Source organism: Labrus mixtus, chromosome 6, assembly GCF_963584025.1.
Source record: "Labrus mixtus chromosome 6, fLabMix1.1, whole genome shotgun sequence".
Classification (NCBI taxonomy): Eukaryota; Metazoa; Chordata; class Actinopteri; order Labriformes; family Labridae; genus Labrus; species Labrus mixtus.
In genome coordinates, this window is record NC_083617.1 from 9,775,125 (window position 1) to 9,800,045 (window position 24,921).

At 39.0% G+C, this 24,921-nt stretch overlaps 2 protein-coding genes across 2 annotated transcripts in view; both read right to left on the reverse strand.

Moving 5' to 3' along the window:
• Positions 1-24,921, reverse strand: part of gtpbp2a (GTP binding protein 2a) — a 432,981-nt gene that overhangs the window by 96,488 nt on the left and 311,572 nt on the right. The gene's annotated exons all lie outside the window — the stretch shown is intronic.
• Positions 9,907-15,800, reverse strand: plek (pleckstrin). Its single transcript, XM_061039894.1, has 9 exons — positions 15,671-15,800; positions 12,879-13,034; positions 12,439-12,620; positions 11,766-11,857; positions 11,476-11,660; positions 11,209-11,313; positions 10,556-10,639; positions 10,386-10,455; positions 9,907-10,222 (listed from the first exon to the last, which is right to left on the reverse strand). Exons 1-9 carry the CDS (start codon positions 15,710-15,712, stop codon positions 10,083-10,085), a joined length of 1,056 nt encoding a protein of 351 aa, XP_060895877.1. The 5' UTR covers positions 15,713-15,800; the 3' UTR covers positions 9,907-10,082.

A 24,921-nucleotide genomic window follows, 5' to 3' on the forward strand; every position in this document is an offset into this window, starting at 1 on the left:
TTTTTTTCAATTATCTGCTTCTTGCTTATTGAAGCCATTCATCTCTGTGTTCTGGACCCTGTGGGGGAGCTGTCAGGTAATGCAGGAGTGTTTTTTTCTCTGTGTACCTCAGTTTCCCGGAGAACCCTCTATTAGGTTGTACAAATAAACAACACTTTAAAACAGATATATTTTGCTGCCTGCTGGCAGCTCAGACTCTCATGTTTGGCTCCAGCGGTTTGTTTCTAAGGGATACTCGAGTGTTTAAATGCACTCGCTCTTAACGTTTTGTCATCTTCTTTACCTCTAGCTCAGAAGACACAAATTTACAATGTTTCAATAGGTCTAGAGACTTAGAGACTTATCTAGAGACTTTGTGCAAATTAACTAAGTTCTTCACTTACATAAAAGGAGTATAATCTTATCACCCACCATGTTGTACAGTCCGACTTGTATTTATATGTTATTATAGAGGCAAAACTCTACTGCTGACACCTTCCTGACATTTACTTTGGCCTGAAACACTACTAAACTACATTTATTCCTTTAAAAGGGATTAGGCTGTTAGGTGTAGAAAAAAAGTCTTCCTTATATGGTTTATCGGTTTGACAACTTTCATAAACAGAGCCATCTGGATGACCCTTTCCAGGAAACCATATTTGACATTTGCGAGAACAGAGAATTTGCAGCTGTTTTGTTTTCTTCTTTTGGGCTGTTTATTCTCGGCCCGTACTGCTCGGGACTCCAAGCTTATCAATCTCTCTTTTTTTTCTATTGAACTTGAACAGAACTTGAAAAGTTGCCTCTGACTTGCTTGTTTGAGGAAGATGAGAGGTGCAGTCAGCTTGTATTTTCATCTTCTAGAAAATAATCCTGTATCAAAATACCTACTTCTGCAGCATTATCCACTGCTGTGCACTTGATCTGCATGTTAAAAACACTGACAACATGTTTCATACTATACCTTATTGATTGGGTAATAGGAAATGATCTTATTTTTTAAAGAAATGAGGGATGGGTCTTTGTGCTAAGCAAACAGTCTCCTCAAGGGACCAATACAACATTTCCATCTGTCTACATCTATCTCTCAACAAAGTTTTATTTCCAAGATTTCCAAACATGGAGCTCAGCGTAAGTTCAGACAGGAAGACTGATTATATTCTTCCACTCATTCATTTATCCTTTCACTTCAGCCTAAACCACTCCCCCTACTACTTCCTCTGTCTCCCTTCTCTGGTGATCAGCTGATAATGAGCGTTTATTCTTATTCGTAATTAACCAACCAGATTCGGGTACAACCTCTCTCAACCAATCATCCTGCTGCGGCAAAATGCTAAAACAGTTCTCTCTCTTCCACAGTCATTCTGTCATTTCAGGGCAACCGCTGCAACCCACCACCGCCCCAGTCACCTCCATTCCAGCTCAGCAGAGTCCAGATTCAGGCTCATCATAGCCTCCATTCCTCTTCACCACCACCAGTGTCTAGACTCCATAGGGGGGTCTCCTAGCCTGCTGTCGGCTTCATTACCTTCCGAGTGGGAAGTTGTCACGATGGAGTCTAATCCCCCAAAGACTTTGCACGTTCAAAATTAACTTGTTGCACATTTATTGTAAATAAATAATTGTTCATTCTCAATTAAGTCTCTCCTGATTGAAATAATTTTGATAAAAATGGCCAACAGGGTACACCGTGCACAGACTACACGTTCTCGGGTGCACATGGTAGCAGGAACATACCATGAAAAATAAATAATTTTTCACAACTTTAAGAAGATATAGAAATGTCCTAATTTTCACAGTCTTGATTAAAACTTTCTCTACACAATATTATATTTGAAAAACAAAACATTGTTACTTAATGCTCTCTAATTCTAATGCTAACCATGCATGCTATTCTAATTTAAAATGAAAAATGTAGCTATGTCAGTGTAAATAATAGCAGGCAGGCTTTAACATGTGTACAATACTGTTCATCAAACAGCAAATTTGTGTCAATGATAAAACATTTACAAAATCATTGATTTGCCCATTATTTGAAATACAACAATATCCTGTTCACATTAACATGTGAGCTGGTCAAGCCAGGAGCTAACATGTTCAGCAGACTAATGACTATTAGCCAAACCTGTGCTGTTAAGGCTTCAGCTCTTAAGATAGCCGTTTAATGCAATTTTTTTTCTTGCCCTCTCATGGCCCACAGCTTTGGAGGCAAGAGACAGCCTGTGACAGCAAATCGCTTTCTCGTCATTATTAATGATTCTGATTTCAGGCTCAGTTTGAGCCGTGTAGAGGACAATTAAATCAATTGTGTTCCTGTAACAGCTTAAATGTAGAATGCTCCATTTGTCATCCGGCCTCTGCTACACTGGGGCCACAAGTGTCTGGAAACAGCAGTCAGTGAACTGAGAGGATGTGCCTTTTTACGAAAAACTGCTTTTCACCTCAATAAAATCTAAGAAAATGTATATTTTGGCTTCATTCTTGAGTTTAATCATTGCCCATGAAACTGATTTGAGCTTTGGTTGCTGCTTTATATCATTCTTGGTGATCTGAAGATGGACCATTTACATTTTTCTACGGAGAGTTGAGGTAGTAATGGACCAGAAGATCAAAAGGCTTTGCTTCTATGTATACTCATATGCAAGCTTTTGCATATTGTAAGATATACATGAGATACTAATGAAGCTCAATGGAATGTCCAGATAATTGGAATAAAATGTGCACGCTTCTTTCACATACCATTCTGCATTCACTCCTCGTGTTTGCTCATTTAGAATTCCTTGCTTTAATCAGCTGGTTGTATCTATCCAACAGAAAAGAGACACCAAATGTGTTCATTTTCATGATGTCTTGTGATCAATGACCTCGTCTCTGTATCCTTTATGTGCACCCTCCATTTCCACACCACCACCCAGTATTTACAGTTTCATCATTCCAACTTCCAGTTCTTGGACACCAGTAGATGTGCAGCTATACTCAAATCAAACATCCTTTAATAACAATATTTCCCTGAAGAGTGAAAGTGACAAAGACATTACCACATCATCTATTAATAACCTGTACTTTTCACATTGAAATATTGAACCTGATAATGTTACAGGAGTAAAATCCATCCAAAGCCATCAGTGTGTGAATGGGTGTGAAGCTTTGAATAGTCAGAAGCACTATACAAGCTCAAGTCCATTTAATATTTATTGTGTTTAACACAATAAATATTATAATATAATATAATACAATATAATACAATGTATCGTATTCATGTTTTCACACGAACATGCAAACACTGATGGCAGAGGCTGCTATGCAAAGTGCCAATCTGCCCATCAGGATTAAACTAATCTCATTAAGATAACCACTATGCGTTTGGGAGCAATTTGACGTTCGGTGTCTTGGAAAGGAAACTTCACGTTGTTGACTGCAGAAAGCTGGGTCATCCAGTCCTCAGATGTTGGGAGATGACTTGCTCTCACATAGAGCTATAGCCATATGGTTGTCCTTTTTCCATTTCTTCTTTAAGGCAAGATTATAAATAGCCACTGGACTTCCATCACAGAAGACATAAAATCTAACAGGAACCCATCAGTCTAATTGTGTTGTAAGTGAGGCTTCATCATCCTGTAATGTATTTAATGAGCCCATCAAGATCAGATTTTAGCCACCCTGGAACAACAAGGAGTAAGTGGTGGTTGTGAAAATAAACAAAGCTCAACTATTATCTCTCATCACCCTCAACCATCAGACAAGACCCTCCAGAACAACAACCTCAGCAGCTTGAGTAGCAGCAGGCTTCAGACGCTTGTCAATCACATCCTTCAATCACTTTCAGTTTGCACTAGAAGGCTCTTTCCAACATGACTCAGATGATTACTTTGGGCATGGGTGAAAAGTAACAACAGGAAAGAACTGTGGTATTAATTTCAAGAAAGAACAATTACTTGCTCTATCATTTTTGGGAGACATTTTAAAACCATAAAACAGAATATTAAATCTCTGCTATCGCTGTTAGTCGACGACACTCTTCTATTTCCATCAATGCAGATCCTGAAACTTCACTTTCATTGCATTCAAATATCACCTAACATTTTTTTATTAGTTACTTATCTCATGAAACAGCAGGTATGTTTTTTTAATAGAAATATCAAAATATGACTCATAACTTGTCCTACAATGTAACCTGCTGCATATTATGGTTTCCCTTTGCAAACCTTGATCCATCCAGCTGTATTGGCACACTGACAGCTGCAGTGCAAATCAAATGATCTTCTCTGAAGCCACTGAAAGGCCGTCAGAATATTAATAAAGAAAAAAATGATTCTCGGTTTGCTGGTTTCAGAAACCGCTTCTCCCAAGGAAAAGAGGGAAAAATAAGCAACACTCTGAGGATCAGCATCTGACGTTGCTTTTGTATCACTAGAAGGGCAAAGTAGAGATCTGTCATGAATGGTTAAAACATTCAAGCACTGCAACTGAAAAATAATGATATAAATACAATGTCATGCATTTCTTAGATAAATAAGGTCACTTCAAATAAAACATAGCTGATTAGAAAAAAACGTCACACCAACATTTCTGATACATTTGAACAGGTTCTTCCATTGACTAATTACACCGCTATTTTGAATACTTAATTCCTATTGGTCAATTATGACATTCAATAGCCTGCTATTTCTGAATAGGAGGTATGCTTTAATGAACAGTGTTGCTAGTGATACAGATCTGATTACATACTGTACACTGGTGGACTGAAATCGTATTAAACCACATCCTGGGGTCTTTTCCGGATCCCATAACCCCAGTGTGCCATCCACAACTTATTCAACAGGTCATATGACTTTGACAAAAAATATGTAAGAACCAGGTAATCAAACTGAACGTTATATAAAACAGTCTGACTGTATCACAACAAAAAAACTGGTCATTATTCTATGTGGGAAGAATCTCTGTAAATGTCCATAGAGTTTAAACCAAATTAAGACTAGAGGAGGCTCACAGGGTACATATTTAATTTGGGCAAAGCCATTCCTCAGTGTTTTCAGGCAAACTGTTTGCCTGAAGCCACTAGGCCACTGGTGCCCTCACACAGAAAGAGGGATGACATATCTGTCATACATCTGATCTCCATTTTCTTTTTTATAGATTGCTCCAAATACACTGGCTTCTTTCCCCTGGTTCTCTTCTTTTTTTAACTAATGGTGTCTATACTTTCAGCCACTGTCTTTCTGTGAAGTATATAAGCAGCCATCATAGCATCTCTCTCTCTCTCTCTCTCTCTAAATAGAACAGAGGTTGTTATGTCATACCAACAAAATTAGCAACCTTCTATGCAGATTGATGCGTATTTCAATTATTGTGTTGGCTGGCTCAAATACATGACAGCCTGCGCATAATGTCAACCGTCAGTATGGGATTCAGCTTGTCTAATAAAGCCAACACAAGTGCTCTGTATGCACCTGAACTGCTGGGTAAGTGGACATACTTTCAAGATAGCTCATCTGCTGGTTTTGCTGATGTTTGTAGAGTACACTGCCTGACAGGTTGTCCAATATCTCCTGTAGTTTCTTAATTGGTTTGACATAGGATTGCAAAGGCCATGGCATATGTGTCATTGCAATTTCATTTCTATCGAACCAGTCAGTAGGCTTCTGTGGATTAATGGGCTTTATGTCATGTTTGAACAAAGACGAGGTAGTGTCTCAATATTTAAATATTGCATGTGCATTCACATAAACCAACAAGACAGTCCTGTTGAAGGCTTACATAAAATTATATTTTTCTATGAATAAATGAGATGCCGAATCTGTAGCACAGGTGACATAAGACAGGCTCAGTCTTTAGCCTGAGTTGCTTTGAATGACTTGAAATGGGATGAAGCTGGACTGGATTTACACTGCAAGGTACACACCGACTCTAAGAACACGCGATATGAGATCAGACTCATATTTAAGACTTTTCAGGAGACGTCACCAGACAATTTGAGGTACACTTTGCCTGTGCTGGTCAAACAGTCTTCTACAAAATCAGTTTGGTCAGATTCTGGGTTAGCAGCACTGGCATAACCGGCCCTATGATAATGTTTAACTTTGTGTAGCAGCTAGAGCTGTATCATCTCTCCTCATCTGCAGCCTTATCTTGTTCTACACTGAAATCCACATACTTTCCATCCGTCTAGATTAAAGGTTTTGTTTCTGTTTGCTGCAGGTTTTATTGAGATTCTTTGTTTTTATTAATCAAATGTCTTACCTAAAGATTTAAGCAAACAAACATGCCCACATGTCTTTACCAAGTCCCATAAATTCTACAATTCACTTAGCAGACGCTTTTATCCAAAGCGACGTACATCAGAGAGTAAGTACAACACAAGCAAGGATCTAGAAAAAAGGGAACAATGTCAGTAAGAGCAAACGATCAGCTTTGAGTCCGATTGGACACACAGGTGCTGACAGGAAGTGACCAGAGGCAAAGCACAACATTGAGGGCAGTTCTTGAGAGCTCTAATCAGTATAGAAACCATCTTATAAGTCATCGTTATCAACAAAAACCATCGTCACAACCATCATCATCATCAATAATATCTAGACCATCATCTCGATAATGAAAACTAAAAAACTACATTAATGCACTGGTTTAAAAAAAGACAAAACCAAAGCTACTGAAGAAACCCACATGGCTAAATAAAAAGCCAGAATTAAAAAAAATACTAAGAGTTCAACTTTTTCAAAAAACCCTTGATAAATACACATTGTCAAATATTTTATAACTAAATTCAAACTTACATACTATACATACTTTCTACAGCACTAGCATTAGGATGGCAGCAGATTAACTTCCGGTGCTCTGGTTGGCTGGGATTACTTGAGCTTTCTTCTTCTTCTTTTTGTTTAATGGTGGGTTGCAACTAGCTTTTAATTAAGGTGCAAAAACAACCAAAAAAAAAACATAGCATATACAATAGTTATAAATTATCTTCACTATAGTCCAGTTTCTTTTATAGTTTTAAACAATTATTTATATTAACCTGAGCTTTATCTTCCTCTTTCCTGATTACATAGGGAAATTGTGTCAAAAAGCATAAAAAATGAACACCTATGCTACAGAGGGCTCCAGATTATTGCAGAAATTAAAAGCAGATGGGAGAAAACATAACTGTATCAGTTGTGTTTGGCTCACTATCTCATTAATGATGACAGAATCCTTGTTGTAGCAAGAAACACAAGATGTTTTTTTTAATCTACTCCTGAGATGTTTTTCTTTTATCAATAGTAACAACTAAACAAGTGTTCTGACTCAGCTGCGTATAATGGTTATGCAGTCTCCATTAGCTAAATGTCTTACCCTGACTGAAATTGATTCTTGTTTATCATGCAGGTGGACACACGTACACTCATGATATAACGACTGATCACAGGAGGTTAACATTTCATCTACTTTTGAACATGTTATGCAAGCGTTGTAAATTGGCCATTTAACCAGAAAAGCAGGATCCCATAATGATATGACTCACAGGAGCACTTTTAGGTTGATATGTAGTGCCCTCCTGTGTTTAAATAGTGAAACACACACAAACACACAGCCATTGTAATGTGTGTTGTATGAAAGGCAAATGGAAATGTTTAAAAGAAAAAGTAAAAAATGGAAATGTCACAATGATTTACAGATCTTCAGTTCGGTCTTGTTATCTGTTCTTATAAAAACTTGATGATTAGATATTGCTGTGTAAGAAAGTAGGTGTGGTTAGTACCTATGTGTATCACTACAAATAGTGCAAATGGTGCCAAATTGATTCAATATGTCTTGTTGGATGAAAATCATTATGGTTAATTAATTTGTCATCTTGTGCTAACAATCTTTTTTGTTGTTGACACATTAAAATGTCCTTGACCCAGCACTCTCTCTCTTCCACATGTGAGGCTTGGAAATGAGAAAAAATATCAGTTATGTGATCACGTATGTGAGCCCAGTCAACAGTTTATTAAAAAATAAAATCACTTGATTCATGGACGAAATATGAGTTTCTGCAATGTTTTAATAATAACTAACCAGCATTTAAAGATACTACAAGTTAAGGCGCTACTGCTGATACAACATATTATACCCCTTTTCCACCTTTTCATAACATGAATCAAGCACCAGAGGAGGTTTGTGGCCCTGTATAAACCAGCTCTCTCAGAGCACTCCATTTTGGTGTGTGTGTGTGTGTGTGTGTGTGTGTGTGTGTGTGTGTGTGTGTGTGTGTGTGTGTGTGTGTGTGTGTGTGTGTGTGTGTGTGTGTGTGTGTGTGTGTGTGTGTGTGTGTGTGTGTGTGTGTGTGTGTGTGTGTCTCTCTCTTTAAATGCATTGAGCCCCCACTGAATTTTCCCGGTAGACATCACTCCTCTGTAGCGAGAATAAAAATGGCAGACCTGCAAAAATGTTGTTGTTCTAGGCTGGGGATGGAGTCCATGGGTGGAAATATCAGGGGTGGGGAGGTTATTTTTTGACCAGAATCCCACTATGATGTCACAAATTCAGCAAATTCAAAACGGAGCATTTTTCTCGGTGTTGTAAGACTTATGCAGACACTCAGGTTAGATGACATGCAGCAAAGGGAAAATGGTTGGGGTCTAACTCGCGCCATCAAAATACCAAAAATATCAAAAGAAATCCCAGATGATAATAAAAATAGAACTTCATCTTCAAATTATTTTACTGTAGTTGTCATCACATTTAAAAAGCATCTTGTTTTTGTGTTTTTTAAAGGTAGTCACAGGACAGCTCAGGCCAGTCATTTCTGTCATGATAAATACTCTCTGTGACGCAGCAGGCGTGTAAGCCACAAAGTGAGTATGATTGAGGCGTTTCTCACACGTAGGAAATGAGTGTACTTTTATGATAACTCAGACTATCTTAGCACTAGAAGACAAGTGAACAACAGGGAATTGAGAAAAAAAACACATCAGCCTAGAACATAAAAAAAAAACTAAACAGGGTGTCTATTTATTTTACTGTGGCACTCCCTTCTATTCTGCTGTCTCCTCAAAGATCTGCTCTCTTGTGTAACTTAACCATATTGTCTTTTACATAGATACACTAACCAATAGCCCTGCTTCTCTGGTTACTTAGCAAATATAACTCTGCGTGTGGCTTATAATACACTGTGTGTTTAAAGATGCACGGTTTATCTAAAGCCTCAAAACTAAACTTTTAGTATAACAGAACAAGTTGTCATAAAAACTATTTGTTTGAGTACAAAAGTAGACTGTGCTATAACATTGTTGTTATTGTGTGATAAAATGGTTATTACTCAGACAAATACCTGTTGAGCCACTGTCAATACTATCATTTATTTGATAGTATAAAATATATTAAATAAGTCAAGATACTGCAATAAAAATGATCTTAACCAGATACCCTTTTCTTTTAAACAATGGTTTTAATTGTTGAATGTTTTTACATATGTTTCAGGATTTATTACAACCATCTCTTGGTATAACTTTAATTAATTATAGATTAGAAACCATATTATTATTCTGGGGCGGCTTTGGCTCGGTTGGTAGAGTCGGTTGTCTAAATGTCCGATGTGTCCTTGGGCAAGACACTTAACCCCGATTTGCTCCCGCTGCTTCATCAGTAGCTTATGAATGTGTATGAATGGGATAAGTTACTTCTGATGGTCACTTTAAAGAGAAACCTCTGTATATCAGTGCGTGAATGTGTAGGTGTGACATGCGGTGTAAAAGAGCTTTGAGTAGTCAGAAGACTAGAAAAGGGCTACACAAGCTCAAGTCCATTCTATTTATAATAAGAATATAGCAAAGTATCTGTGTATATACCATACCTTTACAGTGTTATAATCCATATTACTCAAGATACTATCCTTTATTACTGTTTGTAGAAGTGCCACCAATACAATGTTTGTGAAAATAAATCAGTTAGACTTGGATAATTTAAATTTCTTTTAGTAACAAGCTGCACAAAAACACTAAACATTACGTTGATAGTGTAAAAGGGAGCGATACATGCTAGCTACTCTAGAATTACTTTGCACTTTTGTAATTTTCTTATGACGGCACGACGGATTTCACAATAAAATGCATGAAATGTGACTCATCCTACAGACGCCACTGTTACTTTCCACTCTTTGACACCGTCTGCACAGCCTTGATCCAGTCCTTTCTCTCCTCAGATGTGGCAGCCTGGAGGAAGTAGTGCTTCTCATCCGAGGTAATGATCTCAAAGAGGTTGCCATCAATGTCATATTTTTTGGCTGAAATCACAATGGGGGAAAAAAACAGAAAAAGGGACCAAAGAGATGATTTAAACATAAAAGACAGTACATGGAATAAAATGTCCTCGTCCCTGTGTGTCACTGTGTGTCACAGTGGGGAGCAACAAGGGCGTGTGCATCTTGTGACAATGGCCTCACTTACCATCAGGCACGTACTCCACAGCCGTGACAACAGACCCACGGAGATGAATTGAGCCCAGAGGGTCATCACCCTGGTGATACAGAGAACGAAACAGACAAAATAGAAATCTTAAGTGACTTAAAGACATTGTCATTTCTTTTTTTTTTCATTTTTCAATTCAGAGTATGTACCTTTGTTGGATCATAATAGTGCATATAAGCAGGGTCATCTCTCAATATGAACTTTCGAACCTTCCAGTTTCTTCTCCTATGTCCCTGTGAGAAAAAGAAAACACAACAATTCTCAACTTTCTTAACTGCAACAGCCCTCGACATCAAACCTACTCAGTAAATGTAACTTCCTCTTTCAAACCCTACAAATAACTTCCTAAATTCAAACAACTTCAGAATCAGAATCGGGTATTATTGCCAAGTACATTTACACATACAAGGAATTTGACTTGGTGTATTGGTAAGGAAATAATGCAGAACTAGCAACAACTTAAATAATACAGTATAAGAAGCTATTACAATATATAAAATAGAATTTAAAAAATCTAAAATCTAAAAAATAAAAAACACAAAATGTACAAAAGGTGCAATGTAGGAGCTGTGCAGTGGACTATGAGAAAAAAATCTTAGTGTATGTAACCTACTCACAGAGTGCATGTAAGGAAAATAAATGTAAAGTCCAGTGGGCGTTGATGTAACTTAAAGTTGCCTCACTTTCATCACAAGACAGCTATGTGTGTGAACGTGGGGGTAACTTGAAGAAAAGAACACAATGTTTGTACTGTGATGTGCAACATTAACACAGTGTCACTGTGGCTTGATTTCTGACTCACCTGCTTGAGTAAACAGCCCTGTTTTATGATGTTTCCTCTGAATTCTTCCTTCAAAAGCACATCTTCATCACTTGAGTAGCCCTCGCAGAAGAAGCCGCTGTCTGCCTGCAAGAAAGCACAGACAAGGAAACAAATCACTGGCTGTATCAATACATGTAATTTATTATTCAGACCCTCGGCGTTGCCAACATTCATCTCCCTGTAAAAACAGGATTTAACTTCATATTGAAGACATCATTCTCAGAGTGATACCTTTTTGACACTTACAAAGTAATATAGAGCTTCTGTCTGATCTAAGAAGGCTGTTTGCTCTCCACTCTCTGCTCCCTCTTTTGACAGGTCACTAGCCGGCTGGAGAAAACCCTCGTTCATGAGCCCTGCTGCTAACACGAGAGCCTCAGGCCGGTTTCTCACTTTGTTCTTTGAGATCAGCCACTCTACCACTGTAGCACCTGTGCAAGAAGACGGCAGGAGCAAAAACAAATGTTTTGACTGTCTGAAGGGATATTAGAAAAGCTTCCAAACCTGTAACATTGAGAAAAGAAAGAAAGCAATACCTGTGAAGCAGTGGTTGAAAACACGATTCTCCTGCTCCAATTTTAGCTCCCTCACTCCATCATCCTGGTCTTTCATTAATGTGTACAGCTCACTGAAAAAAAGCACAATGTGAAACTGTCAAAATATATCGCCACATTAAAATTCTCTCATCAAACACATGTGATTGATCATTTACTAAATCCCTGCCCAAAATGGAGATTATCCAATCGTGAATTTGCAAACATGGAATAGTACTGCCTTGACAAGCTTCACATTTAGTCTGCACGCTGAACAAGTGTGAAAATAGCTCCAAAGTGCAAACACTGGTAAGATCTTTATTACTCACAATGGCAACAATGCTAGCTTTATTGAATTAGCCTACCTGTAAAACAAAGTGTGTTGCTCTATTACCCTCCAAAATACTTTACAGCAAGGTTTCTTGTCAGCAACAGATTGTTTTCTTCTCATTCAGAGTTAGCTAGCTAGCTAACTATAGCTGATAAAATCAAACGACGACAGTTTAGCCAGTCAACTGCAAGAACTACTATATGAGATTTCAGGCTTGACAGAAAGGTGTGAATAAAATAACATGAATAAAATAACAAAGCGTAGGATTAAACTGAATAATTCTTTGAATAAAGTCAAGGTGTAAATATTTCTTTCCACCACCAAGAAGAATTAAAAGAAACATACGTCAGGTTGACTTGGTCGGGCAGGCGAATGGAGCGTCTTGTTGATCTCCTGGCAAACTTTTTTCCTGCCTGAAGGCAGGTAATGGCTCTCTTGATGTCCTTGACCCAGCACTCTCTCTCTTCCACATGTGAGGCTTGGAAGAAGTGATCCTGCTTTTTCTCCGAGGTTATCTTGAAAACATGCTAAAGACGGTATACTATGTCAGCCATGCTGTCAAATTTTCAAATTCAATTTTTTTTCTGCGGATATTTAAATCAACATTACATTCTACTTTTTAAAAATGATTATATTACATGTTTTGAGTTAATTAAATCCCCTTTATTCTTAAACAATAATCGTAGGCTTGACATTTTGTGACTGCCACTAAGTGCTTTTTTCATATCCATAAGTTTTCAGCAGTAGCTCAGATTTGTCTGCAGGTGTATCTGACATTTTCTCACCATCCGCTTTCCGAAATCCTGACAGGGACTGGTGAGCGTAGCTTGCTTCAGCGGAATCATTCCTTTTGGAGAACGGTCTGTTTTCTTTTTATAGAACTCCAACGCATCTTCTGACAGCACCACCCACACTGCCTTCCAGGAGTTTAGCACTGTACCCTGAGGATCAGTGAGACGGATGATAACAGGAAGCAAAAGTGAGCAAAAGTGTGAAGGTATAGGTTGTATGATGGAGTTGTTTCAGAGGGCATTCTATAATGACTGGAAACACACAGATTTAGATTTAATCCTATTCAAATGATCCCTTTTCCAAATTTAATCAAGAGGAATTGTACCATACATCAAGCATCTTCATTTTAAATGGTGACCTTCAAATCCCAGGCAGCATGCCAGGCTTTGAAGGTCACCAGTCACTGCAAAATAAGAGAGCTGGACATAAAAAGTAGAGTTAACATTTTGGAAGATGATACAACATCAAAAATACCCAAATAAAATGTTATTTTCAAATGAATTTCCCTCTACAACTTTTACTTTTGCTTTGTGCATGGGAACATGAAGTGAAAGAGTATGCAGGCTTAAAAAGATAAGTAAGTTATTCACTGACTGCCTGCTGCTTGCCACCTGCATGAAAATGCAGAAATGAATGTGCAAATAAAGGCAGTAGTTCTGGTAACACATTAGGGGAATAGAAATTACTGGAATTGGAAACCACTTGCTGTAACAAATTGAATTTGTGTTTATATTTGTTCCCTTTCACCTGCTTTGGTTTTGAACAAACTTTCATGCCCTGTTGGGTTTGCAGTGGGCTCAGCTCCTGCCATTCCCTCAGGGAATGAAAGAATGTTGTTTCACTATTGTGACAAGCAAGAAGGTGTGGTTTTTCCACAATGTGTTTTTGCTGTGAAAGGCATGATGTGTGAAATCAACCACAATATAGTGTCGGGAAATCAGCTTCTACCTCCTGGTAATTTGTAGTTCTCCATCTTGTCTTTTATTAACTCTGTTTGTCTGTAAAACCCTGCTGCTCGCTTACACTACCAAACAGCGACGAGTTTACCTAAAATCTCTCATCAAGGGCTACACTCCCTCCCGCCGATGAACTCTGTTTGATCTGCAGTCTCTTTGCACCTTTAAGAAAAAGCTAAAGACCCAGCTCTTTCATGAACACCTTCACACTTAATGATGATGATGATGACTTAAAACTGTTTGCTTACTGACGTTGTTTCCTCTTTTCTAGATCCTTGCTTGTGTTGTACTTACTCTCTGATGTACGTCGCTTTCGATAAAAGTGTCTGCTAAGTGAATTGTAGAATTGTGTGTGGCAGGGTATTAAACTATTATTCCATAAATAACACAATTGACTACTTTTTATACCATTTCTTTATACTTCTGTTTTATTTGTATCTTATCTATTCTGTCTCAATTTGTCAAATCAAAGTCAAAGTATTTCTTGCCTTCTCCTTTTAATATATTTTTTTTATTCATACCATAAAGAAATATTAGAAAATGAAAACACAGCTTTTCTTCCCGCTTCACAGAGAAATTCGATGAAGATCTCACAAGATCTTCCATACACCACTCTTTGAATGAAAATGATTGAAAGTGCCTTAGCCATCTAAAGTTATAAAAATGACGCACAGCTATCTTGTTTTATAGCACCTTTAGTGTCGTCACACTATCAATGATAAATGAAAAATAGCTTGAGCATCACTAAACATTAAATTAACAAAATAAAGGATGATGTATTTACTGTCACGATCACTTTACAATAAAGGACAAACTGAAAAAAACATAATTCTTCAAAGACAAACGTGAGAAAAAAAAGCTGATTACTTCGATACAGTTTATGTGTTTGTGTTTTGGTATGCAAAGTGAGTAAAGAAGAAAAGTCACAGTTGGCATGACCGAGAGAAACATGTGGTTTAGCACTTTCAGAGTGAAATGAAAAATTCTCACCACACTTTAAAAAGATAAAATAACGGGAGGTGCAGGAAATGGCTTCCACGTTTCAGTTCATACGTAGCTGCTCTCGGTCTGTTGTTGCGTATATTCATGGCATACAGCAAAGGACATGTTTTGTTTCATATTCTATTGTCTCTTCTAGGAGAGCTTTGCCTAAAACAATGACGCTCACCCAACAAAACACATTTCATATCATGCTTTTTTGTTCTAGGCAGAAGCAGGAAGTTTTTGGTGTTACTGAAGAAGTGGAGTGTTTATCAATGTACAACGTTCCTCTGGGGAACTGGTTTATGTTCCCCAAATGCTGCTGTTTGTGTTGTCCAGACATTTTTGTTGTTGAAATTTTCCTCTTTATTTTGGTCAAAGTTTGATTGACAGATCGACAAGGACGCCTCTATTCATTGTCTCTGTTAAAAAAGTGGTTCTTAATCGACGTTTGCAATTATATTCTGTGACGCAGACTTTTGTTGCAATTGACTTTGCCATTTTATGCTTTTTACCGTTTTTATCTAGCTGTCATGTAAATCAACCTGGGCAGTTTGACATTTATACAATGCAGAGCTACAGAAAAACATGTGTATTAAACAGATTATTTTTCATGTAAATGTCATTTTGCACTCTTTTTTCATGGTTATATTTCAAACCAATAAGAACTCAGTTTGTTACTACAAAGCCAAACCTCCACGTCTCTTAGATTCAGACTAGCTACACTTCTGTTTGTTTTAATAGATAATTCAGTTTAAATTGAAAAAAATAAAAAATAGATAAGTACAAGTGCACTGCTACTACACTGCTAATGATTTGGACATTTTGTCCTGCTGTAGATTTCTTACCTTTTTCACAAGGTATCCCTCTCTGATCTGTTGCGGCTCCATTGCCCTGCTGCCCTTCTCTCTGCTGCAGTCTATTTCAACTTTTTGTCACTTTTTGAGTGACTGACAAAGACACTTCCCACCTACCCAATCTGCCTCCCTTCCCCTCCCCACCCCCCCCCCCCCCCCCCCCCTCTCTTGAAACCACCAAAAGACCAACAGACACACAAGCAGGAAGTTGCTTGGGTGTGTAACAAATATGAGGGGACAGTAAGTTTCCTCTTCTGTGTTTTATTATTAGACAAATTACTGTTCGGCTGCGGTCTTACGTTATAATTATAAATATGTAACAACAGCACAGAGAGTAAATAGAGGACATTTCTCGGCAGTGAAAGTATCTCTTTAAATTGGCTGTGTGCAGTTGATCAAAAACAGAACCGACTCCGTGGTGTGTTGCGAAAGGCACGAGACACAAACTTCTTCACCATATTGCAGTTTTCCTGTGCACTGTATCTGCACATGCTGACTCTATATTAAGCTGCAGTATGACTAACTATGAGTATGAATTAGTTATGTTTGGCTACATCACACCAGCTGACCTGAGTTCAGGTGACCTATGTTTGCTTGTAAAAAAAAAAAAAGGTTTCACTTCCCTAATTGCTCAATGTGGCTAAGGCGAGCTGTAGTTGCACTGAATTTAGCACAAAGACTTGGAACACATTGAGTCACTGAACAAAATGTCTGTTACAGTGCAGTCTATAGACCATTAGAATTACTGGAGTTTCAACAGCATTCATCAGAGTTAACTCACGCCTTATCGAGCATGTGTCACAGCCATGTAGTGTCACAGCGTGGAGACATTTCTCGACATGAAAGGAAGTGTGGTTATCTGAGGTGTCAACTCCCATCAACGCGATGAGCCAGCTGTGTGTGTCAGTGGAAGAACTCGAGGTTTCACAATGAGATGACTGGCAGAGGAGAAACACTGGGTGCTCTGTGACAGAATGACAGCAGTTGGAGGTATTTTGGAAGATAGCAGAACCAATACCTACAGAGTCGTTATTGTACAGTTTTAACTTTCAATATATGCTAAAACAACTGTATGCATTTTACTTGTTTTAATGTCTGTGTCCACATGTACAAAATGAATTTACAGATGACAAACGAAGGTGTATATATATACGGCTGCTGCCTTAAACCGGTTTATCATCAAATGAGAAGACTGTGGATGCTCATCAGTCTAATCCAGTGTTTTTCAAAGTGGGGGTCCTGAATGAATAACATGATTTTTAATGGTTAATACAAACAAGGAAACTTATTGTTTTTATATTTTTGATAGTTAGCTACAAAGAATTTTAGAAACAGGGCATCCCAGCCAGAGACTTATGCTATATTGCGATCCTTGTCTCCCTGGTCTCCATGCAAAAAAAAAAACAGAAATCTCCTACTTTCCAAAACAAAGCAAAAATATCGAAAGAAAGTAAAAAACATTAAATTAAATATATACATTAAATACAAAAACCTTGAGAAATATGATGTTATCTTCTTAAGCTAGCTGTTAGCTAAGCTGTCGCTTGTCTGTTGATGTTTATGAGTTTTAACTGTGAGCTCAACCAGTCACCGAGACCAAACAGAGAAACTTGCTTAACATCTGCAATTAAAGCAATTTCCCATCTGAAATAGTGCTGGTAAGGCTTCTAACTGACCTGCCGCTAACTTTAGCTCACTAGCTAACCAAAATCCATCAGTTTAAATGGTAAACTCAAAATATGCAATGACTTGAATTGAAAGACCAAGAGAGTGTTTGTGCCAAGCCTACAGACAGTGTTCAAGAAAAACTCTGAGATGAGTCTTGCAGATAAAACATGAGAACTCAGGTAGTATTAGAAATGATTTTTTTGTTGAGCTGACCCATACACAATCAATAGTCTTAACCTCACATTTAACAGCCAATATGATGACAACTGACATTTCCTCAGTTGTTTTTATCCCTTGTCTCTCATATCAAAGATATCTTGATACCAGAGGCATCACTTAGACTCCAGATTATTTGTCTTGTATGTGTTACACCATCACAGGAATGTCAAGGAGCAACATCAGTATTAACAGTTTAAATGCAATGTTGTTAATATTCCTCTAGAGGGCCCTGTAAAAACACAAAAAAAAAAGCTGCATGGCATTTCAAACGTGGGCTGTTCAGCATTCAGGGGTAACACCTGCTCTAAAAGGAGAAAGAGAAAGAGAAAGGCCATAGAGGGAAATGATCGGTCAGCAACATAAATGTCATGATAAGAATAGGTGAAAAAAACTTTACAAGAGTTCTCGTGAAAAAAATCACACTTGTTTGTTGCTGTTGGTTAAATTCACCATGGGTGGGTTTTGAAATCATTCATTTTCATATCTACATAATTTAAGCAACTGGAGCACAAAAACAAGCTGATAGAATTATTCATGAAGTATCTAATGTGTCCTAATCCATCTAATGGAAAGAGCTCCGTGCCTCACTTTAATCAACCAGTGTTTTCATGATAATGCTATACTATTAAGAGTCACCTTCTGATGATGATCTCATTTCTATAAACACAGATCATGGGACGTGCCGTCCTCTACGACCGTTGCATTCATCAAACAGGGACACTAACCATACTGTTAGTCTGTCTGCTTTGAATCATGCTCTTCTCTTGCACTGAATAAACATCAAGACAGCGGGTGTTTATGAGTGCAGTGATGGATCTTCGGGCAGAGAGTTTCAATAACTGCCAACGATAGAGTTATATCTCTGAGGCTCAGGGTATGGAATAATAATTTCTCTCAAAAACAAAGATGGAAGCGAAGAGGACACGACAGAAACATTTGTAATCTTTTAATCCAATTAAGTACAGTCGTCAAGGGCGCCTTCAGAAAGAAATCTAAACGTACGTATGTCCTTGTGGCTGTCTGCATTCATCAACCAATACAAAAAAAAACATCTCTATGTCCCTCTATAAAAGGCCAGAAAGTCAGTGAACCTTTTTTTCTTTACAACATTAAAGCAAACAGCAAAAAGAAAAGGAGGCTAGAAGTTATGTATAGAACTAATCTGTCAGAAAAATACATACAGTAAATCCCTTCATATATCATGTTATATCAGTCTCTCCCTGAGTTGCTGAGACTTGGTTCTCAAGATTGGGACCAATATGGGGTCACAGTGACTTTGAACTTTGACTGTTACAACTACAATCTAGTCAGTGCAACTTTGACTCAAACTGGTGTCAACTGATATCCCCTCAAGGCGTTCCTGAGATTTCACTGTCACAGGAATGGGACTGGAATAATGCCCAGGAAAGTGCATTTTAGCGACATAATGATGTCATAAATTAGTTGTAATTTGTCTTTAAAGATTTATATAACTTCAGAATTGTCATCCTATTGAAACTATTTTCATGGGAGTGTTAATGGTCTATAGTAATAAGGTTGAACCTCACGTACGGAGGCCAATAGTCCTCCAAGCGGGTGGCCCAGGTTCAAGTCCGACCTGTGAATACTTTCCTGGATGTCCTTCCCCACTCTCTCTCCCCGGTTTCTGATTCTATCCACTATCCTATCAAATAAAGGCAAAAGCCCAAATACATATATATTGTGACTGTGGCATAATAGGCACAGAGTTATTGAGTTAGTGTGAGTAATGCTCTTAACCATGTGTCCTAAAACCATATACAGACGGCGATTTCCGTGTAGGTTCTCAGTCATCAAGGTCAAGGTAAATTCAAAGCTTGATGCAAAGGCAACTGGACTGCAGATCTCGAAGATGTTTCACCAATCTTCTGAAGGCTTCTTCAGTTCAAACCTTTCTGGTGGACGGAGCTGAAAATATAATCCTCTGTGGATATACTGACATTCTGCCTACTTCATACTCAAGCAGTTTAATCGGTCAAAGAGCTTCATGACATCATTCTCTTCACCCTGTTAGAATGAAATAGGTAAGTCTCACAAAATTAGTCCATGAATTATCTTTTTCTGGCAAGCACAATACACTATACACATCAAATATTAAATAACCCGTTGACCTTACCCAATCCAATCTAACCATTATATATATTATATATATTATATTATATTATTTCCTCAACAACCTCCGCCCCCTGGTGACTTCAAATCTGGATCCTCTGCAGTTCGCCTACCAGCCGAACATCGGGGTGGATGACGCCGTCATCTACCTGCTGCAGAGATCCTGGACTCACCTGGAGAACACCGGCAGCACTGTGAGGGTCATGTTCTTTGACTTCTCCAGTGCCTTCAACACCATCCAGCCTGTACTGCTCAGGGGGAAGCTAGAGAGGGCGGTAGTGGACTGTCACCTGGCTGCATGGACAACGGACTACCTCACCAACAGACCACAGTATGTGAGGCTTCAGGACTGTGAGTCTGACATGGTGGTCTGCAGTACAGGGGCCCCGCAGGGGACAGTTCTCTCCCCTTTTCTCTTCACCTTGTACACCTCGGACTTCTGTCACAACTCTGGGACCTGCCACCTGTAGAAGTTCTCCGATGACACAGCCATCGTGGGGTGTGTGTCTAAGGGGAGCGAACAGGAGTACAGGCAGGTCATCATGGACTTTGTTGACTGGAGTGAGCTCAACCACCTTCAGCTCGACGCCAGCAAGACAAAGGAGATGGTGATTGACTTCCGCAGAAAGTCACCCCAGACTGCACCGGTGAACATCCAGGGCTTGGACATCGAGAGGGTGGAGACGTACAAATACCTGGGTGTTCACCTCAACAACAAACTGGACTGGTCACACAACACAGACATCCTGTACAAGAAGGGCCAATGTCGACTTCACCTGCTAAGACGACTGAGGTCCTTTGGAGTGTGCAGGACTCTGCTACGGACTTTTTATGACACTGTGGTGGCGTCTGCACTTTTCTATGCGGTGGTCTGCTGGGGAGGAGGGAGCACAGAGAGAGACAGGAAGAGACTGAACAGACTGGTCAGGAGGGCCAGTTCTGTCTTGGACTGTCCTCTGGACTCTGTAGAGGAGGTGGGTGAGAGGAGGATGTTAGTGAAGCTGACATCCATCATGGACAACCCCTCTCACCCCCTACATGACACTGTGGGGGCCCTGAGCAGCTCCTTCAGCAGCAGACTGAGACACCCACCCTGCAAGACAGAGCGCTACCGCAGGTCGTTCATCCCATCTGCAGTCAGACTGTTTAATCAGACTCTTTAACAGCATCACCACCTCATGCTACACACTGTGTGTGTTTTTTTAAGAACAAAACCTTTTTTGTAGTTTTTTTGTAGTTACTGTGTAACTTTACATTATTGTATTTTTTATTTAACTGAATGTAAATATGTTTGATTTGATTTTAACTTCTATTTTTATTTGTAATAATTGTATTCCCGTCCCCCTGGAGCTGCTGTAATGCACAAATTTCCCCCACGGGGGGATCAATAAAGTTTATCTTTATCTTTATCTTTATAAATCTATTCAGTTCTTCCTTTAGAGTAAATGCATGGTATGAAGTCATTCCTTTCTGAGAGATCAGGTACACATAAAGGCATGATTACAAAAGCCAACAGAAAAAACTGACAACCAAAACGTTCTTTTTATTGAAATAATGTGTCTCTTTTTCCATCGTGCACAGTCTTTTTTTATCTACAAATAGAGCGTAAAGCAGTATTATGATGATGTACGCCCTGGGAATAGAAAGAGGAAACAGATCTGTCAGGATTCAGCTACAAGAGGAGTCACGTAAGGTACTGTAAGCATGATGAAACCAAGGAAACAGGACAGCTTCACACAAAAACCACACCCGCTCTCTCTTCTCCAATCTCACAAACCCTTTCCCACCTGAAATGACCTTTTAACATCCATGTCAACCTCCTGCCAGGAGCACTTATGTACGTAATGTACCATGACTATTATTATAATGCAGTGGAAGTTTCTACGTGATACATGAAAAGGTTCCGTGGAGGCTCCTGGTGGGGTCAACAGAGTTTGAAACATGTAGAATTGAAATCCTGTAGGGAGTGCAAACCCAGACCTTTTGTTGCACCTCATCCCCACATCCCTCCAACTTTTTTTTTATGTAACGCTGTCATACTTTGAAGTAAAAAGGTGAAACTTCTCTTCTCTACCAAAAAGTCAGAGTTCAATCAGTATTCGCCCAAAAAAAAAAAAAACAGAGTAAAACTTTTGCACATAAATGGAAATCTTGATTTAACACAGAAAGCAGCTGTTAACTAGAACTAAGTGGTCCGTTTATCTGATAAAGACAAAGATATTTCCTTCAGGAGTTGGTTCAGTAAAAAGAGGAGATTGAACACCTACCAGGTGGCCAGAGGCAGGGCTGGAAATGAATACTAATAGTGCTTGTTATCTGCAGGATTTAAAACTGTTAAGTAAAGCAACAAAGGATGATGGTCCATCAGTGATGCATCTAAAGCTTGTTTGTAGTTTTAAAGCAAATGGTAATCCATGATAGCTTTCAAACTATGTCATATATGATTTCATGATATTCTATATCTTAGGGTGCTCTCAAACTAGTTCCAGTTGTCCGGTACTGTGTTGTACCACAATTGTCCCCGCCTCCCCATTCAGGGTCAGTCTGGCTGGCCTGCACGCACTGCTCCAGGACTGACCGGCCTGAGCACGGTAACCTCTTGTAGCCTACATAATGTCGCATAAAAACACATGCATGGCATTACGCAATCATGAAGCGTGCTTAGTTTACACGACAGGCGAACTCAAAAAATAAAAAAGGACACACGGTCAAGTCCACTTCCACACATCGAAAAACAAGACTACACTTGCTGACTTATTTTGAGTCATTTTCTCACAAATGGCTTTGTAAAAGCTACTGCAGAAACTAAGCAGAAAATACAATACAAAATAATGATAACTTGCTTCCGACTGACCTTACAATCAATCGTATTCTACATTTTTTAATTTTGACGCCCATTTTTCTTGTTTAAACTTACTCTCTTTTGCTTACTCAGTGTGAATGCTGTTCACTACATCTTCTCTTAGTTGAGTTGCTGTTCTTCTGACACTGCAAACACACTGACAGCAGTTTAGGGTCACTTCTGCTTGTTGCTCCACATTGGAGATCACTCTCATTTTATTTCCACTCCTCCTTCTTACTGAACAAAGCAATAAATACTGCATGTGTTGTTCCTCCTGCTGCCTCAGCCCTTTGCCATAGCTCTTGTTTTGCTGCCCAGGGATTGAGACGTCTTCATCCTAGTCCTCTGTACCTCACAAGAGCCATCAATAATTCTGCTAAGGAGTGCACTGAACTGAAAATGGGAGGGGAGGGGAGCGGAGGGGAGGGGAGGGGAGGGGAGGGTGAAGCAGAGGGACAGTTGATAGCTTTTCCATGGCACACTCAATCTCTCCACCTCATCTCATTCCTGGTGAGCTCACACTCCTCCTTACATAACCTTCTGTTGTTTTTCATTTTGTGCTGTTTGGACAACAGGCATAGATTCTTCACGTATGTCGTGATGCGGGCACTTCATAACAGCTCATATAGGTTTACAAGAGAGCCCTAACTTGCTGACTTAAAGTTCTCATTAATTAAACGTAAAAAAAAAAGGTTCAAAGCTATAAGAAATTGCATTATGTAATTTAATTAATGCTTATGAAACCTCTGAGCCTTTTAAGATAGATAACATTTAGATAACAAAATGGTATGTTTCTTCACACAGAGCTGGATTCAGCACTGCGATGATAACACAAATTTGATTTCTTCAAGGGTTAATTAATTAGTGTCTGCCTCGTACATGCTTTTATAAATCCCAAAGAGATGAAAATCCATTCATAAGGCTAAGTGTGGCCTACTGCTAATAGATGGCACTATAGTCCTCCCAAGGGCCTCAAAATTGTCTGTTTCCACACATCCCACTGAGCCAATACTTTATTTAAAACTCAGATCTCATGCTACCAGATGGGAACAAATCTCTTGTATCATTAAAGATACATTAAGGGCGTTTTCACACCTATAGTTCATTTGCTTCGGTACAAATCGTGGACCAATTTGGACAGGGGCATTTACAAGCCGACCAAAATGTGTGAGGCGATAGGAAAACGCTCTCTAATTGGTCAGAACTTCTTTGGGAAAAATCCAAGTAGTAAACAAAGAGTAGTTGACTTCTGCCTGGCTGTGGCTGCTCCAAAAGCTATTTCCCAATTTCAAAACAGACACAAAACTACAGGGATTAATGTTAGCTCTGCATGGTCATCAGTTTTTATATTGTTTGCATTTATCACTGTAGGCAAAATAGTCTGAAAACGAGACACGACTTGATATGCAGGGGTCCCCAAACTGTCTTGATAGGCTTCTTCGGTGACTCGGTGAGAAGGCACATGCCATGACCTGCTCATCTATTGAAATTGTTTCCCAAGATCCGCCAGGTATGCCTGTGGTCTTTAACACATGTGCAGCAATGATAAATAGAGAGGGCCCGCAATGGTTACCTCCTGTACTTTGGTCAGATAATGGTGTGTTCATGTTCTTACGACAAACAAACTGCACAGAGGTCTGTAAAAAGCAGACCAAGACCCACCTCTTCAAGCAGTCTGGATGTGGTTGTTTGGCCCACACCAGGATTCCAGATGGCTGATGGCTTTTTTCTCTAAATGCCTCTTGAAGAATCATTGGTTTTGAGTGTAGAACAATATGTTAGATAAAGGCCTAAGACATCTACAGTAGTTCACTGCTTGAATTGAAAATAAATTACAATGATGAATAAGCTGCTGGGGAAGATGGCCCACTGTGGTGAGGCTAATAAACCTGCAGGCTAGTTCTTTACGGAGGAGGCGGCTCATCCATCTGCCAATTAAATGAAATGGAAATTCATGGATAAACACTTTCATTGGGGATCAGAGAAGAGTTATGGTGCCATGAGCCCTGCAGGGAACTACATCGCAAGGCTGCTGAAACCACCAACACGACTCTCACTATGAACAGCCCAGAGGAACAAGCATTCTTATTTATTCTCATATTCTATTTCCTAATCTCTTAGTTCTGCAGGCAACTCTCTTTAACCGTTTGGTTTCAAGGCGAAGCACTAATGTGATCTTTTCTACCGTAGATTTGCTCTTATAAAGATTACGTCTTATCTGTCATACCTGAGAGGCTGCTGGCTTTTCCCATAAATCATTCTTGATTGGACACATGAGTGCAAACACCAGGTAATAGCTTTGTATGGATTGTTTTATAACAGTTGTGCCGAACATGTGAAAAATCCACACAAAGCTTGAGAAGATACTGGAGAGTTTGAGTGC